Source organism: Notolepis coatsorum (genome assembly GCF_963971535.1).
Source record: "Notolepis coatsorum genome assembly, chromosome: 2".
In the NCBI taxonomy this organism is placed as follows: Eukaryota; Metazoa; Chordata; class Actinopteri; order Aulopiformes; family Paralepididae; genus Notolepis; species Notolepis coatsorum.
The window spans coordinates 173,589,809-173,606,715 of NC_140166.1; the positions used below are offsets into that span (position 1 = coordinate 173,589,809).

The following is a 16,907-nucleotide window of genomic DNA, read 5'->3' on the forward strand; positions in this document are numbered from 1 at the left end:
TCTCTTATGACAAACAAGTGTTTATTTATTTTCGATTATATCACCCGTCTATGTGATGCAAAAGATGATCCTAGGGCTCTGGCCAAGCAGTGGTTTTAGTAAAACTTCAATCGGACGAAACTTTTTCGGAGGTGACTGGTGAGAATAATATGTTTACTTATATATTACTTTCAACGTAGCTACGGTATAACAATTTCAGACAGGTTTCCAACATATTATGTTTCAGAGCGATTTGACGAACATTATTGTCATAACTGAAACACTTCAGATGGAGGTCCCTGAGACCAAACATTTTAAAATGGGGGTCCCACTGTATGGCCCGGGGGTCCTTGAAACACAAAGGTTTGAGAACATTTTGCACAGCATAGTGAAACTCGTGGTTACTTCATGTCTAATTCGCTATTCTGGTGTATTGGTCACTCTCCTATCGCGTCCAAAGGTTCGTGGGTTGTAACCCAAGTCAATAAACCGGAGTACATTTTCAACCAAAACGTTTGTTAAACCTAACCTCACTCCGAACCTAATGTAATGTGTTTGATGGAAAATTGTACAGATTGCAGAATGGGTACAATACAGTGTATGGCTCAATACACACAAATGTTAAGGATATGTACCATAGAAATACGTTTGTCTTGTTTACTGGAAACCTCATAGCAAATATGTCAGGACTAAATTGGCACGGAGACGGAGTGTTGGTGTTTTATGCAAGATAAGACACATTCTAAACCAAAAAACACTGTATACACTGTACTGTACTCTTCAACAATGTAGGATATTATGAACACACCAATAACTTATTTATAAAGCTACAAGCATTGAAATGTATGGACCTAGTGGATTACAAAACTGCCCTCATTGTATACAAAGCCAGATACAAACTAATCCCAGGGGACACACACACATTTTACACTGTACATTGGAATACTGACAAAGCCTTACTTGGTCATTTACTGTACAACTAGGTTAGGACATTTGTAGGGGCCAGTTTCGAATTGCAGTCTCACGTAGGCGAATTGCAGTCTCACGTAGGCAACATTCAAAAATGGTTCAGACAGGGAAGGTGAATATAATTTAAGAGGGAGAGGGAATCTCAAACAACCAATGGTACACACCATGCTGAAAAGCATGTGCATATCGGTGTGTGGAGTGAAGTTGTGGAATAATTTACCCGATTACATCAAACTGAGTAAACATGTGGCACAATTTAAAAAGCAGTTAAAAAAATACACATTAGAAAAATACAGAAATGAGTAGTGAGGATAAACAAAATTATGTTATATTGTGTATGTAGTGATGTACTATATTCACTGCTGTCAAGTGAATCATGTTTTTTATTGTAAACTTTTAATATAAGTAAAAATAATATTCTATATTGTAATATACTAAATTAATGCTAGTAATATTAATGGAAGAACAAATACAAATGTAAGGGGGTAGGGATCAATAAGCTAAGCTACCCTCTACTCCTTTTTTTGGACATGTCTGCCAACCAAACACATTGCTCTTTTGTTTATAATTCCTGTTTTTTCTTTATTTTTTTTTTTAAATGTTTTTTTTCTTTAAGGATTTTTTTAATTTGTTGTTATGATTGTTTGGTCTGATGGATCAAGACACTGAGTTGGTTGAAGAAATAAGAAGAATAACATGTCCAAGAAATACACTTTTCATTCATTCATTCGTTTACATCAGGGTCCTACAGTACTGTTACATCCAGACATTTATGACATACAAGATATACAAATATACACTAAGACAATAATATACATGAACTGTACATTGGGTGGATGGGTTAGGACATTTACGGGGGCCAGTTTCGAATTGCAGCCTCCCTGTAGGTGCTCTTTGAGAGTGGTTTTGAAGGAGGGTAGGGATTCACATAATTTTACGGCTGTGGGTAGGGCGTTCCACAGTTGTGGCATAATTGCGAAACGTGTTTAGTCCCTTGTTTGAGCCGAATCTGGGTTGAACATGATTTGTGGAACTCCCTCTGGTGTTGTGGTCGTGGAATTCACTGACCTTTGGGAAGTATTTCGACATGTAAATGGGTATCTTAGTCGTGTAGTGTATCTTGTAGACCAGGCCCATTGCAAGTTGCTGTACTCTGTCGTCTACTCTAAGCCATCCTACTACTGATCCTAGGTTGTCAAAATGGGCAGGGGTGAGGACGGTGGGTTTTAGGAGTAAGGGCAAGCAGTACTGACCAGTTTGTTTTGTGATGTTTGTTGTCTTGTTTTTAGGGCCTTTGAGGTGCTTTGGTACCATGAGGTGCAAGCATAGTCGTAGTACCCTTGAATGAGTGCTCCTGTTAAGAGTCTTCAAGGTATTCTTGTTTACTAGAGGAGATCATCTGGTACAAGAATCTTGTTTGTTGGTTGACTTTTTTGATTACATTGGTTGCCATTTTGTCACAGGAAAGATTTGCCTCTAGGATGGAACCTAGGTAGGTAATTTCATCTTTCCTTGTGACAATATTGTCAGTCACCCACTGTAACAGAGAAGCCGTTGCCCTCGCTGAGTTTGTTATTTGATCCAAAGAGAATGGACTCTGTTTTATCCAGGTGTAATGATAGTTTGTTATCAGCGAGCCATGTGCAGATTCTGCCGAGTTCAGAGCTGAGGGCTTTTTCAACCTGCAACTTGTCCCTGTTGGAGATCAGCAGGGCTGAGTCATCCGTGAACAGGAACAAGTTGCAGTCACAAGCTGATGACATGTCATTTGCATAAATTAGGAACAGTAACGGTCCTAATATGCTTCCTTGTGGAACACCACAGCTCACTGGGACGGGAGGGGGGGTAGTGTACCGTTTACCTCCACCATCTGTTCTCTCCCCTCCAGGTAGGATTGCATCACTGATGAACTATCAAAACCAATTGCTTTTAGTTTGTCAATCAGAATGGAGTGATTGACAGTGTCGAGAGCCTTTGAGGTCCAGCATGACCACGCAGTATTTGCCTGCGTCCACCTCTTGTTTGATGTGGTCATTCAAATAGAGAAGGCATGTGTCAGTGGAGTGCGATGTTCTGAAGCCAGATTGGAATTCGTAGATTAGCTTTTTTTTCCGCAACGTACTTTTCAACCTGTTCATAGAATTTTTTTTCCATGACTTTCGAGATGGAGGTAAGAATAGAAACAGGGCGGTAGTTGCCTGAATGGAGTGATCTAGGCACTGTACTACTAGGAAACTGATTTTGACAGACGTGCATGACATTACGAAAGGACTATGTTGTTACTGATAGCAATACAATTAATACAAATGAATTTAGCATTTGGTGAATTCTATTTAGGATTGTTTAAAATGTTTCTTCATTTGCAGAATAGGCCCCATTTAAACATATGTTTTGTTATTCATCTTTCCCACCAATCACCGTCTTTGTTTGTTAATGTGAATTTCTACAGAAGACCATGGACAAAAAGTTGGTGATCATTGACACAGACTGTGGCATAGATGATGCCCAGGCTATAATGATGGCTCTAGCAGCGCCCAACATTCAGATCCTGGCCATAACCTGTTGTTTTGGGAATGCAGCCGTGGAGTATGTATGTCAAAATGTTTTGTACGTGCTCTCAGTCTGTGAACAAGAGAAGGCAAGTATGTGAAACTATTGACCCATCTCAAACCACACACTCTTTTCTTGATCCTCCAAACAACTGTTCCTTCACTCAGACATACAAAAGTCACTTCTTGCCCAGATGGAGGCCTTGCACAGAATGTTTGTTGTTCTCCTTCTTCCAACATGGCTGCCTTTACCAGTTTTTTAAATAAAATGCAGAATTTCTGTGCAGTGTAGAATAGGTTAAACACCTGAAAAGCACACACTTACTGTTCTGAGTCTGTGACTTTGTTTACAAGATCCAGTAATAAGAAATCAAATTATTACATTTCCATTGATGTATTTCTCATAGTTGAGCAGCCTAACAATATCATAACATCCTTGTTTAAGTGAAAGACCATTTGTAAACGGGCAATACACACTACACTTTCAATAATCATAAGGTTAAAATAATGCAAAATAATGTCCCTTGTGGTGCGTCCTGCTGTGGTAACCCCTGCTCTAAGCAAAGTACTCACTTCCACAGATCCCAGTGTTCCGTGGCTCTGCCGATCCTCTCGTCGGGGCCATTAAACCAACGAGTGACCACTTTGGAACCGATGGCCTCGGGGACGTGATTGACGACAGAGATCCAAGGTGGAAGGAGAAGCTCCAGAAAGAGCATGCTGTGAATGCCATGATCAGACTGGTGTCTGAAAACCAGAACAAGGTGCATTGGTGCAACAATTTTTCAGTTTCCTTGCGACTCCTCCAACATGACATGCTCTCGGCTCCAGAAGGCACGGCTGCCCTCTTGTGTTGTGTGTCAACTGCAGTACTTTTCCCCCTAAGGGATGCACCAAAAATCACCTTTTCACTGCCAGTACAGATTCTGAATCCTGGGTCTTTAATTATTGCTTGATACCCAGTCTGCCAGTACCGATCTGATCCATCACTTGTGCGGAATACTTGACCTACAGTAGAATCCATTTTTCGTCCATTAGATATTTTTCATGCTCCTGTGTGTAAAATGCACTGGTGGTGTAGTGGTTAACACTGTCGCCTCACAGCTAGAAGGTCCTGGGTTCGATTACAGCTTGGGGACCAGGTTGCAGTGTTGCCGGTTACCCAGGTGGGGCATCTCCCGGGCCTTTCTGTGTGGAGTTTGCATGTTCTCCCCGTGCTCACAAGGGTTTCCCCTCCCGATAAGATAAACCCAATGGAAAAACATGCACAACAGATCGCTAATGATGGACAGGAGCACTTGAATTGGTCCCGGGCGCGGCGCACGCTGCAGCCCTTGTCTGCTCCCGGCTGCCCATGGGGGGAAGGACGACGGGATGGGAGGTGCAGAGAACATTTCATTCAGCGACTCAGTGCATGCGTGTGCTCCTGTGGGTCGCCCATCGCATGTGTGTGTTAAAATCTGCATGACAAATAAAGACTTCTTCTTCTATCATATTGCTTTTGGCATCAGATTTTTCTATTGGGTAAATTCTGATATTGATACCCTATTTTAGCCTTATAAGATGTATCAGTGCTGAATACTGACACATCTGCCTGGCTGCTACAGGTGTCTCTGGTTGCTCTTGGCCCACTCACAAACCTGGCTCTAGCCGTCAGACTGGATCCACTGTTTCCTCAAAAGCTCAAAGATCTATTCATTATGGGTGGCAACATGGAAGGTAACGTTGGCATTTAATGAAGGAGTGTATATGTTCCGGAAACTCTCTTGTTTTTATGCCAGTAACGATTTGTCTTTGCAGGAAAAGGGAATGTGACGTTGTGCGGAGAATTTAACTTTGTAATGGATCCGGAATCTGCTTATATTGTACTGGAGGACTTCCTCTGCCCAACACACATCGCAACGTGGGAATACGCGTGCAGAAATAAACTGCCATGGGTAAGAGTTGTGCTTGGGAACGCCACACAAACCACACACTGCTTTTGGTACCCGTTTTAACTACGATTCGCCTCGTACTTCTATTTCAACAGGAGTTCTTTGAAGAACTGATCAACCAGGACACACCTGCGGCACATTTCATGAAGATGATCACGTCTAAATGTTGGGCCTACTCCAGAGAGGCCATGATGAGTAAGAGGGACGTCTACTTTGGGCCCGGGTTCGTCTCGTACGACGCCTATGCAGTGGCGGCCTGCATCGACAGCAGCGTGGTGACCCAGAGTGTGGAATGTGCCGTCCGCGTGGAGCTGCAGGGGACCCTCGGTCGTGGCATGATGGCGTTGGATCGGACAAACAAACTGAACAAGAGCCACAGTGTGTTTGTTATGAATACGTGCGATCTCGCCAAGTTCGGCCCGTTACTCATGGATTCCCTCAAACAACCTTGCAAGAAGTAACATCTGGGGGCTGTCCTCGACTAAAGAAATGCTAAATGCTTAGGCGACTAACGGTCACAAATCAATAGACAAATCGATCTAGTTGATTTAAATTAGCAAAATTGTATCCAAAGGGGAAGCCTCCCCTGACACAAATCAACACACACCACTGATTCAAATCAATGTTCAAATGTGAAGGACTTGAAGTAACAACAAATGTTTAATAAACATAACAAGTGAAACGTGTCTTTTTTAAATCTGTCTTTTTATTCCAAGTTGCTGACAAATGGAGGTAATGCGCAGTACAAACCTCGAGACCCGATCAGGTATTCTCTGAACACTTGACTTGACCCAATTAAAAATGTTTCCAACAAAATACTTTATTTGAATTTCGGGAAGAGCCCAGTTTAAAAACGAGAGAGGGTAATAAACCTCTGTTAAAGGACTACTTCTTGGATTTTCAACCTTAATCCCATCATTCTGTTGTGAGCAGGATGTGATGGTAGTCGGACATAAAACGTACCATGGAGGGTTCAACCGCATCGTCGGCTGAGAAACTTCCCCAGATGATGTCACCCGGAGACGCCTCTGAGTGACATCATTGGGCGGGGGTGTGGCTACAGCTGAGCTGTGGAGACACAGGACACACAGGCAAGTTTTATGTCTGAGTCATTATCACATGTTCTCAACAGAATAATAGGATTCATGTTAAATTGGCAAAATGCCTCTGAAGTCTTTCTGATTTGGCCAGCAGTGTTCTGAACACACATTAACAGGGTATGAGACATCCCTGCTGTCAAATGAATTGAACTCTAATGAAGAGGATATGTCCAGCGTCGTAATTGCTGGTAAGATGTAGAGAATTGCGTAACCCATTGTTTAAAAAATGCCTTTGGGCCAGAGAAAATAATGAAAACAATCGTAAAAACAGAAGATATGTGGCTTCACGTGAGATACTTCTTCCAAAGTAGTAATACTGAACTTAGGACAGTGGCATTGCTTCGCATATCAAATTTCCAAAAATGGATGCAGCATTACCGAATGCATGGAACATTTAAAAACCAGAGTAAAATATCCTTGCATTAGCAAAATACTCCATACTATCTTTTTTTTATTTTTTTTATAATTATTATTGCATTTATGGGCAGCTGCCAAAATGAAAAACCAAAATAAGTCTGTATTTCTCTCCCCCTGAATAAAAAGCTGCAGAGGACAAAATGGGGGGGACTGGTAACCTAAAGCACTGGGCTACCAAATACATAAAAGTATAACACTGCTTTCAGTTGGGATTCACTGATAAAGTATTTGCTTTTGGCGTACAGAGTACGTCAAACCTGCGACACGTCGTGTGTGAAGGCGTGCACTCTTCAATTGCTGTTGTCAGAGGGGTTGGGCCAAGGCTCAGAGCTCCGCCTACTCAGGGTGGGGCGCCACATGTTCCACGGGTTGTAGGTGCGGCTCATCTCCACGGGGGCCGGAGCGGGCGGAGCCGGGTGGCTGACCAGGTCGGAGAGAGGTGTGGAGTTGGTAGACGGAGCGAAGGAGTGCAAGGCGGAGTCTCCGCTTGTGGACCAGATGGAGCTGCCGAACGGCGTGGTTGTTGACCACGGGCTGCGGGTGTTTCCCAGGATTGACTACAGAAAAAAAATAAAAAATAAATCTTTTAAAGTCCCCAGGAAAAGGCTAGCAGAATGCTATTTGATTCCACATATTTACGCATTTCCTGTAAAACAGGAAGCTAGGGATGGACTTTACAGTAGTCAATAGCACTGAATGTGCATTACAGTCGATCCATTGGCTAGCAAGCGAATGTTAGCAATGTACATGCAACATTAGTAACATTAGCTAGCACGCCATCATTGAACATTTGTGCTAGCTTAGTTACAATGTGCTGTAAATGTCATTCTAGAAGGCATTTCATTGTATGCTGAATTAGTACATGCCCCTGTGTGCAGGATGACTCATGAATTTTCTTTTTATCGTTTTCCAGGAAATTTCAAACTAAAATATCTACCTGCAAAACAACCTTTTTATCATTGTTGGGACAGATAATGGTGCATAAGTGATAATCAGTGCAAGACGTATGTGATAAAAGAACATAAACATTTATTTTGATTTATCTATAGCCTACATCTATAGATGTATCTTTAATGTTGATCTTGTTTTTGTATGTTATGTTCTAGTACTGTATGTCTTTTCTCCCCTAAGGTCCTTGGTTTTGACTTTTACATGTTCCTTTTCTGTAAAGTGTCTTCATGAGCTCCCTGAAAAGGGCTTGTAAATATAATTTATTAACAAAAATAAACTATTTTAGAGTGCTATGGAGGACTGGGAGAGATGCTTTATAAGAATCGACAGAAAGGGCAAAGAAGGGATCTTACCGTTGTTGGGGCCGTGGGTGAGCCAGAGCTGCTGGGCCAGGAGTGCAGGGAGTCGCTGCCTGGGACATCCCAGATGGAGGAGGAGGGTACAGCATTGAACTCTGGCCAGCTTTGCGGAGACTCCGAGGTCTTTGGGAAGCTCATTCCACTAAAGACTGAAACAAACCAATCCACGCTTACTCCATTAAAAACACCACAACTACTAATTTCTTTAAATACCTACAGGTCAGACACTTCATAGGTACAGGTCAGGGAGGAAACTCCACTCTTCCAAAACCCCTCCTCATAGATGATATTCTAAAAGGAGTTATTCACACTAGAGGCATCCTATCATTAACATATGATAGAATCCTGACCAGTACAGAAATTATACCCCTAAATGCCAAGAACAAATGGGAGCGGGACCTGGACTGTACCTTTGATGAAGATGAATGGGAATCACTATGTGAGTCTGCACTATCTTTTTCATATAACACTCGACATAAACTTATGCAATTTAACATTCTCCATAGAACCTATTTTACGCCGGAAAGACTTCACAGGATGAATGAGGCTATCTCTGACCTTTGCCCTAGGTGCTCAACGGAAACAGGTAGCCTGCTCCACATGTTCTGGGAATGTAACAAACTGAGACCTTACTGGGGCTCAATTTGGGAGATTCTCGAAGAGGTCACAGGCCTTGAGATCCCATGTACACCTAAATTAGCATTATTAGGAGACATGTCTGACATTTCTCCAGATAAGAGGCAAGGTGCGGATCATTAAATTGGCCATGATTGCAGGGAACAAGTGTATTGCCATGCTGTGGAAAAGTGCTGAATCCCCCCCCCATGTCTATGTGGCTTAGTGAAATCTCTTCGTACATGGCATCAGAGAAAATAATGTTCAATCTTAAGAAAAAACCACGTCTCTTTGATAAATGCTGGGCTGGGTTTAGGCAATACTTAGAACAGATTACATAGTAGGTTGATGATATAGGCTATTATTGAAGCTCCCTTTTGTCTTTCTGAAGGGTATATATTGCAATGAATGATACTGTAAATGTTATTAGTTGCTCTTTGAAGAGAAAAGATGTAATGGTAGACATTTATTTGTTTGGTGTAGAAGTATGGGCACCTGTTAGACGGGTGTAACTGGGTTTACAAAACTCTCAAAATGTGTAAAAAAAAAGAAAAAACTGAATTTGTCGAGGTCCTAGTCTGGGGGGAGGGAGGGGGGGTCTGGCCGATTTTTTTTTTTTTTTTTTTTTCAGGGGGGGGGGGGGGGGGGTTAATATGCATCTATTTTTCTGTAACTCGGGGAGGGGGGGGGGGGCAGTTGGTAGCATTTCCTTTTGTATGGTTGTTGAACTGATGCTGTTAAACTGGGGAAAAAAAAAGAAAATACCTATAAACATATTGTTTAAAAAAAAAAAAATGAAAAGGGAACAAGGGAACTATAAAATAAATTGAAATGTAAATAAACAAGGTAAAGATAGAATTGACCGTTGAACCCATGTCACCCCCTCTCTTTTATTTTTGTTTTCTTTTTTAGTGATGCACGATATATTGGCTGCTGACATAATATCGGCCGATATGGCCGTTTTTTTTACATATCGGTATCGGCCCGATATCAAGATAGGGCCGATATGGGCCGATATAATTTTTTATTTTTATTTTTTTATTAAAATTTAATATTATTTTTTCTTTTTACATGTTTTGGCCTTAAATTGTTTCAAAATATCAGTAATTTCTGAAAATAAGTTACAAAAGTAAAAAAAAAGTATGCGTTTTGGAAAGTAGCTCTTTGTTTGATTATCATAAAAAAGTGTTTTCTGTGCAGAGATGTCGACATCGGTGGATGTCGGTGCCGGCCAGAACAGCAATATTAATGTCGGTTATCGGTATCGGCCACCATTTTCACATCGGTGCATCACTATTCTTTTTGATGTTATAATTTTTTCTTTATTGTTTCTGTCTGTTTAATTGTATTGTCTGAGATGTTTGTAAATCAAAAATGCAAATAAAAATGTAAGTTAAAAAAAAAAAAACACCACAACTAAATCAACTTTAAAAAAGGGGAATGACACCCATTTTAAGAATACACGTTATTTCTCGGCCCCGGGACAGTTCAGTTAATATTTGTAAACAACATGCACCCCTCTTTCCTAACACTAGCAAAAGAGAGAAATTTCAATTTGCAACGTCGCCAAGATGTAAAGCCTGGAGCTGCGGCTGCTCCATAGACAGTGAAAGAGACCTTGAATTTATGAAACCGTTAAATATCTGAATTATTCTAAATGCTATAAACTTATTTAGGTTTATAACAAGAAATCACGCATGCACACCAATACCTTCTGAATCTGAGAATGTATGTGTATATTAGAGCTGTGAATCTTCACTGGCCTCACTATTCGATTATGATTCAGCTGTCCACGATTCAATCCGACGATGCATCTTGATGCAGCTCAATAATATATTACATCCTCAATTTTATAATCTATATTACTGCACATGGCTACTTTTTCATCAATTAATACAAGCAGTCAGATAAATTAACTTTTATTTAGAAAGTTCTTAAAGGGGAACTATTTTACTATTTCTTTCACTATTTGGGCACGTTTACACAATTCCTGTGAGTCTATGGAACACCTCTGTATTTTTAATTCATTGTTTTGTATTTCTAATCAAGTACTCAAAAACAGCATTTTTCTACCTCAAGATCTCGAGCCGTTTTGAGGCTGGGCTCCAACCACTGTGGGGCTTGATGCCTGAGTTGCCACATTATTATGCAGCTGAGACATCTGACATCACAGATCAGCACATTTTCAGATGACTCAGTTCAGTGAGGGTGAATATTGTGAGGAGAATTGGAAGAATGCGCCAATATGAGAATTAGAGACATAGATCCTATTAATATAAGTCCATATAGCTAGGAAACAATGCTAAACACTGAAAAATGCCATTTATAAGATAGTTCCCCTTTAAATCAGAATGTCAAAATAAATGTCTTGCATGATACAGATACTAGAAAGGTATCTCGATACCCAGCTGTTAAAAATGGTTCAATACTCCATTTTATTAGTATCAATACTTTTAGAATAGCCTGATGCTGTATTTTCTATAGGTTGAGTGGATGCATGACCAGAGCACTAGCTTTAATAATACAATAATAATAATATATTTGATTTGTAGGGCGCTTTATAGTTGTGGAGCAAATCCCAAAGCGCTACATTGTAAAAGAACATAAAAGCTAGCAAGAGAGTATTTTAATAATCGATTATGTTCCGTCATTGCATCGATGCAGAATCGTCCACGTCGCGATGCATCTTAGAATCGAGAAATGTCCACACTACTAGTGTATATGCATGCGTCCACCTTTTGAGTGTATGCAGCCTAGGAAAATCTATGCAAAGCTCTATACACCTGGCCCCATTACAAATGACGTGTTCTCTTCTAAGCGGTTCTAGCCACTCGGGTTTTTACCTCCTGTCAGGTTGAAAGAGTTGTTGGGTCCAAATGCAGAGAAGGAGTTGGCAGAACTGAAGGTAGGGCTGCTGGCCGTGTCAATGGGGCTCCATAAACCAGAGCTGTGAAGGAATTAAGAGAAATTGCACTCAGAATCAGAAAGGTCTTTATTGCCAAGTAAGTTTACACATACAAGGAATTTGTTTTGGTAATTTGGTGCAACATGAACACTTTGAGTGCCAGCGACGCGTTTTGTCGTTAGTTCATGCCGCCCTTTGAATGCCACCAACGCTATATAGCGTTTTTATGTCGTATTCTTTTTTATTGGCGATTTGAATTCATATTTCATCAATCGAGCCTCACGCTAGTGTTGCAGAGTCTCTCTGAGCTCAATTGGGAAGATACCGCCCCCTATCGTCTCTCCCTGTGGTACTGCACCCCATTAGTTTAGACTGATGAAGGGGGGGGGGGGGGGGGCAGTTTCCTCATTTTACTTTTCCATCAAGCCAACTGAAGAATCCATTGTGATCGCCGACCATCAGAACAGCGTGGATTATGTATTTCCAGCACCCAACGCTGAATCAATAAACACGATCGATATTTGGAATGGCGATCAGGAATTGGAATAATCTTTTTGGATAACATCTGATCTGAGGTAAGGAATCTATTTTACCAGTCTTGGGATAATCAGAGCTTTTTTCACAGATATATCAACGTGTCCCATATGTGTGTGTGTGTGTGTGTGTGTCTGTGTGTGCGCGCTGATCAGGAAATGAGAGAATCGATATTTCAGCCCGCTTCTATAGCGTGCATAAGTACACATATACTATCGATAATATAACGTTTATCTGAAAACGATTCATAAATAGGCCGAAAAATGACAGTTTTTGTGTATGCCAGAATATTCCAGTAAATGCCGTTTATCATGGAATCTATATATTTTCCTGAAAAACAAGGGCTTTCAAAATGCTATAAAACGGAAATGAACCGATTAAAAAACAATCCGTTTAGACAATGTTGACTGCAAACAAGTCATTGATAAACGACGGGCAGCTAAGACACATAGCCATAATTTAAGACAGAGATTATGCGTTCACAACGCTATCATTGAAGTGGGTGCTGGCATTTAACCACGTTTTACCATGTTAACCAGTGGCACTGGAAGTGTTAACAGACAAAGTATAATAAAATAAAATGGAATATATAAACTAAATTAGAATAAAAAAAAATACAATAGAATAGAATATAGGACAGGGCTGTTCAATTGTGTAGGATGTAGTAAAATACTAAATTAGAATGAAAATACAGTGGAACAGAATATGTAGATGTATATAGAATATTAGGTGAAGAAGTGGCAGTCTGATGTTTTCAGAGTGAAACTGTCATTTTGTCGTATTACCTGTCGGAGCTGTCGCTCTCCACTGACGTCATGTGAGCAAGAACCTTCCCTTGGTTCTCAATTTGACCCGCGCCGGCGCCACCTGGCGACGAGACAAAGCGGCATGTTTTATTTGCATCTTTCCAAAACTAAAATCACAGGGGCTTAGTGGACACACCTTGATCATGTACATGATCAATTACATACAGGTAACTCACCTGGGCTTCTGTCGTAACCAGCAGCAACAGCGGCAAAAGTGGGGTTCCCATTTTTACCAGGGAGTGATGTGGCTTTAGGCAACTTGTTCCCTGGGGCCTTCTTCAAGCTTCCCTCACTTCAAATGAAAAGAAAAGGGTATATCAGAAGGGGGCAACAGTGGATCAGGAGGTAGAGCGGTCGTCTGGTAATCGGAAGGTTCCCGGTTCGATTCCGGCTCCCCGCAGCAGTGTCGAAGTGTCCTTGAGCAAGACACTGAACCCCTAACTGCTCCCGATGAGAAGGTTGGCACTTTGAATGGCTGCCTAAGGGCTTGTGTCCATAGCGGACGTTTTATGAGTTGTCAGCTCCTTCCTGTCATTCATTTCTATGCTGGAGACGCGACAGGCACCCTTTTCCCAGCCGCGCGCCTTGCGTTTATGAGCTCTCGGCGGCAGCGTTTTTGGGCGGAGCGCTCTCAGCGCCAACTTTTGGAAAGGAGCGCGCTCATCAAGGTAATCAACATCGAGGAAGGGGCGGAGGCGGCCGCGGCAGTCGCGAGACCCAGGAAAACGCTGTGAGCTTTTTTTCCCTTTTTTTTCAAATCGGTCCGCCTTGAAAAAAACGTTCGCTATGGACACAAGCCCTAAGCTGTGAAGCGCTTGTGTCACATGGTGTGTCCTACACCAGGGGTTCCCAAACTTTTCAGGCCGCGACCCCCAAATAACGGTGTCAGAGAGCCGCGACCCCCACTATTATAGGAGGTTAAAAAAAAATTATTATAATTTTTTTTTTTAATAAATGGAAATGTATGGTTGAAACATGCAAACGTTCAAACGCACACACACACTAATAAGCATTGGAGGCTTTTAACCAGGGCCGGACTGGGGAAATCATTCAGGCCAGGAAATATAGTGCAAAATATAGCCCCAGTCAGGCCACTTTTTAAGCACGGGGGTCTGGAGGTCCCCCACCAGGAAATTTTTTGTTACAAAGACTTCATTTCCTGCATTCTGGTGCAGGATTTTTTTTATTTGTACCCTTTAAATGCCAGTGTTTGTGATGGCATCACAAAATTATTGTTAAAAAACAGGCTAGCATATGTATGATTAGCAACAACACTGATTTTGATGGATTTTCTGTTTTTTTGTAATGTCAGATTGAAAAAAATACAATCTTTTATTCAACTTCAGCCCTGATCATAACACCACATATTCATTTTATAATTCTAACCCTTTAAATGCCAGTGTGTGTGATGGCATATATTTGCAATATATCAAATGCAAAGTAGATTTTTCTGGGGGGGATTATTACAGGCTAGCATGTGTCGCAACAAGTTTTTTGTAATGGTCCCGTCTCCACCAATCACATGCAGCTCCCTTTGTGTGTGTGTGAGAGCCAGAGAGATAGAGAGATAGTTCTCCAACTTGTGTGAGTTGCAGTGATCTCCTGGTTGTTCCCCACCTAGGTTATCTAACTATTGCGCTGCTGCAACTAGAAACACTGGCCTGGCCTGCTTCTAAGTTCAGTGGCCTGACTGCATAAAAAAATATATATATATAAATATTTTTTTTTGGTAATCATCTGGCGACCCCCCCCCCCCCCTCGCGACCCCCACTTTGGGAACCCCTGTCCTACACAACGTATGCAGTATTTACCTGTTAGTAGGGTTGGGTACCTGTGAATCGATACTGGTATATACTGGATACTTTTTCGGTACTTTAGTCTCTAAAAATTTAATCTACCGGTACCTACCTCAGTTGTAAAAAATTCGTCCAAACTTAATTATTTATTATCATTATTATTTATTTAGAACAATTTGTTAATATATATATAATATATAATATTGCAGCAAGCGTTGTCTGCAGCAAGCATCTTGTAAAGTGTAACCACACTTGCGACCGTTTTCGGCTTGCCATTTCCCAGACTGCTTTGTTGTTGAATCAAGTCAAATCCTAGGTAAGCATGTATTGTAAGCGTCGATGTGAACGTGTGGCACACTTCATAGGTTTCCTGGTAAACGAAATGTTGACATCGGACAAATTTTTTTTTTGTTTTTTTTGTTGTCATTACCGAAATATGGCACCGGTGGATCTCACGTGAATCAGTACTCGGTAGTACCGACGTGATTCGGGCGATACCCTTAAAAGTCCCGGATTCGGTACCCATCCCTACCTGTTAGTGTTGAGGATGCTGCTGTAGGAGCCTCGGGACACGAAGCTGGGGGAGGGTGGAGGAGGGGAGCAAAAAGCTCTCTTCAGAAAGGGGTCTGCGTTCATCGTCTGAATGGAGATCTGCTGGAGACTGTCTGCTTCTGTGGATGAGGAGAGTCTGCACTTAGTGGGGCAAGACAGATTTATCAGTCAGGCGGTTTCAATGTTAACATAAGATGGATCTCTATCGGTCATAGCAACACGAGGGAGGCAAAGGCAAGGTAATACAAATTATAAAAGAAAGTAAAGTAGATGATACAAAAAGATAAAGGTCTGATCTGCTGGACAGGTGATATATATGTATATACTATATATAGACCCCCCCCAACCCCATGTACAAATATATATAGCTAACCAAGTCTACTCTGTACAATATTCCATACTAAGTCTTAATCAACCCTGGTATAAATAAACAGCGGATTATCCCAAAATATAAATGTGCCTATACAAATATGATTTAAGATGCTAATAAGTTAACAAGTGATGTGCGAGTCCTTGCGAGTCAAAGTGTGTTCATGCAGGGTTGAGTAGTCAATCAGTTTCAACAGTTCTCCAGCCAAGTCAGTCAGAAGCATCAAAAAAGATTCATCACAACAATAGCAAAATAAATGCATAACCCTGACTCACGGTTGCCGCTTTTGGAGAGTGGGAGGTCCCACTCTGGAGGAGCGAAGTCCTTCTCGCCCTCGGAGCTACTACTGTTCCCCAGCTCTGGGACGGAGCCATTGGAGAGCAGCTTCACCAACAGAGAGGGCTGCCCATCCTCCTGCTTCCCTGCTACTACTGCTGCGAGGAGACAACGTTGTCGGAAGAATCGAAGATCAAGAATCATGTTTTGAAATGGGAGCACGCTGAAAATATTATGTTCATACCTCTGTTTCAATACATATTATCTGTACAGCCTTGACTAGTTAATATAGTTAACTAGTACAGGGGTTCCCAAAAATGTCAGGCTGCGACCCCCGAAATAATGGTGTCAGAGCGCCACGACCCCCACTATTATAGGGGTGGTATAATATATATTTTTTAAATGTATAAAAAAAAATGAATGTATGGTTGAAACATGCAAATGTTCAAACGCACACAAACTAATAAGCATTGGAGGCTTTTAACCAGGGCCAGACTGGGGAAATCATTCAGGCCAGGAAATATAGTGTGAAATATAGCCCCAGTCAGGCCACTTTTTAAGCGGGGGGTCTGGGGGTACCCCACCAGGATTTCTTTTGTTACAAAGACTTAATTTCCTGCATTCTGGTGCAGGAATTTTTTTATTTGTACCCAAGGTAATACAAATTATAAAAGAAAGTAAAGTAGATGATACAAAAAGATAAAGGTCTGATCTGCTGGACAGGTGATATATATGTATACTATATATATATAGACCCCCCCAACCCCATGTACAAATATATATATACACCAGTGT

General features: G+C 41.3%; 2 protein-coding genes across 5 annotated transcripts in view; one reads left to right on the top strand and one right to left on the bottom strand.

Annotated features, from left to right (window-relative positions):
• The first annotated feature begins 32 nt into the window (after window positions 1–32).
• Window positions 33–6,111, top strand: LOC311224317 (inosine-uridine preferring nucleoside hydrolase). 2 transcript variants are annotated; one of them, XM_084309256.1, is made up of 6 exons: window positions 33–138; window positions 3,398–3,586; window positions 4,079–4,261; window positions 5,105–5,216; window positions 5,298–5,434; window positions 5,527–6,111. In XM_084309256.1, the coding sequence occupies exons 2-6, from the start codon at window positions 3,404–3,406 to the stop codon at window positions 5,890–5,892; spliced, it is 981 nt and encodes a 326-aa protein (XP_084165382.1). In that variant the 5' UTR covers window positions 33–138; window positions 3,398–3,403; the 3' UTR covers window positions 5,893–6,111. The 2 variants fall into 2 exon arrangements, with proteins under 2 accessions (XP_084165382.1, XP_084165383.1); XM_084309257.1 differs by having other exon boundaries at window positions 96–138; window positions 3,401–3,586.
• A 28-nt stretch (window positions 6,112–6,139) lies between these two features.
• The window catches only part of tmem131 (transmembrane protein 131), an 86,528-nt gene continuing 75,760 nt past the window's right edge, over window positions 6,140–16,907 (bottom strand). For 2 of the 3 annotated variants that reach the window (XM_084309238.1, XM_084309236.1), the window contains exons 35-41: window positions 16,112–16,270; window positions 15,447–15,585; window positions 13,295–13,410; window positions 13,098–13,179; window positions 11,717–11,820; window positions 8,253–8,407; window positions 6,140–7,505 (exon numbers count right to left, since the gene is read on the bottom strand). In XM_084309238.1, the coding sequence (XP_084165364.1) occupies window positions 7,239–7,505; window positions 8,253–8,407; window positions 11,717–11,820; window positions 13,098–13,179; window positions 13,295–13,410; window positions 15,447–15,585; window positions 16,112–16,270 (1,022 nt within the window). In that variant the 3' untranslated portion in view covers window positions 6,140–7,238. The remainder of the gene's footprint in view (window positions 7,506–8,252; window positions 8,408–11,716; window positions 11,821–13,097; window positions 13,180–13,294; window positions 13,411–15,446; window positions 15,586–16,111; window positions 16,271–16,907) is intronic. The other variant, XM_084309237.1, reaches the window with a different exon arrangement.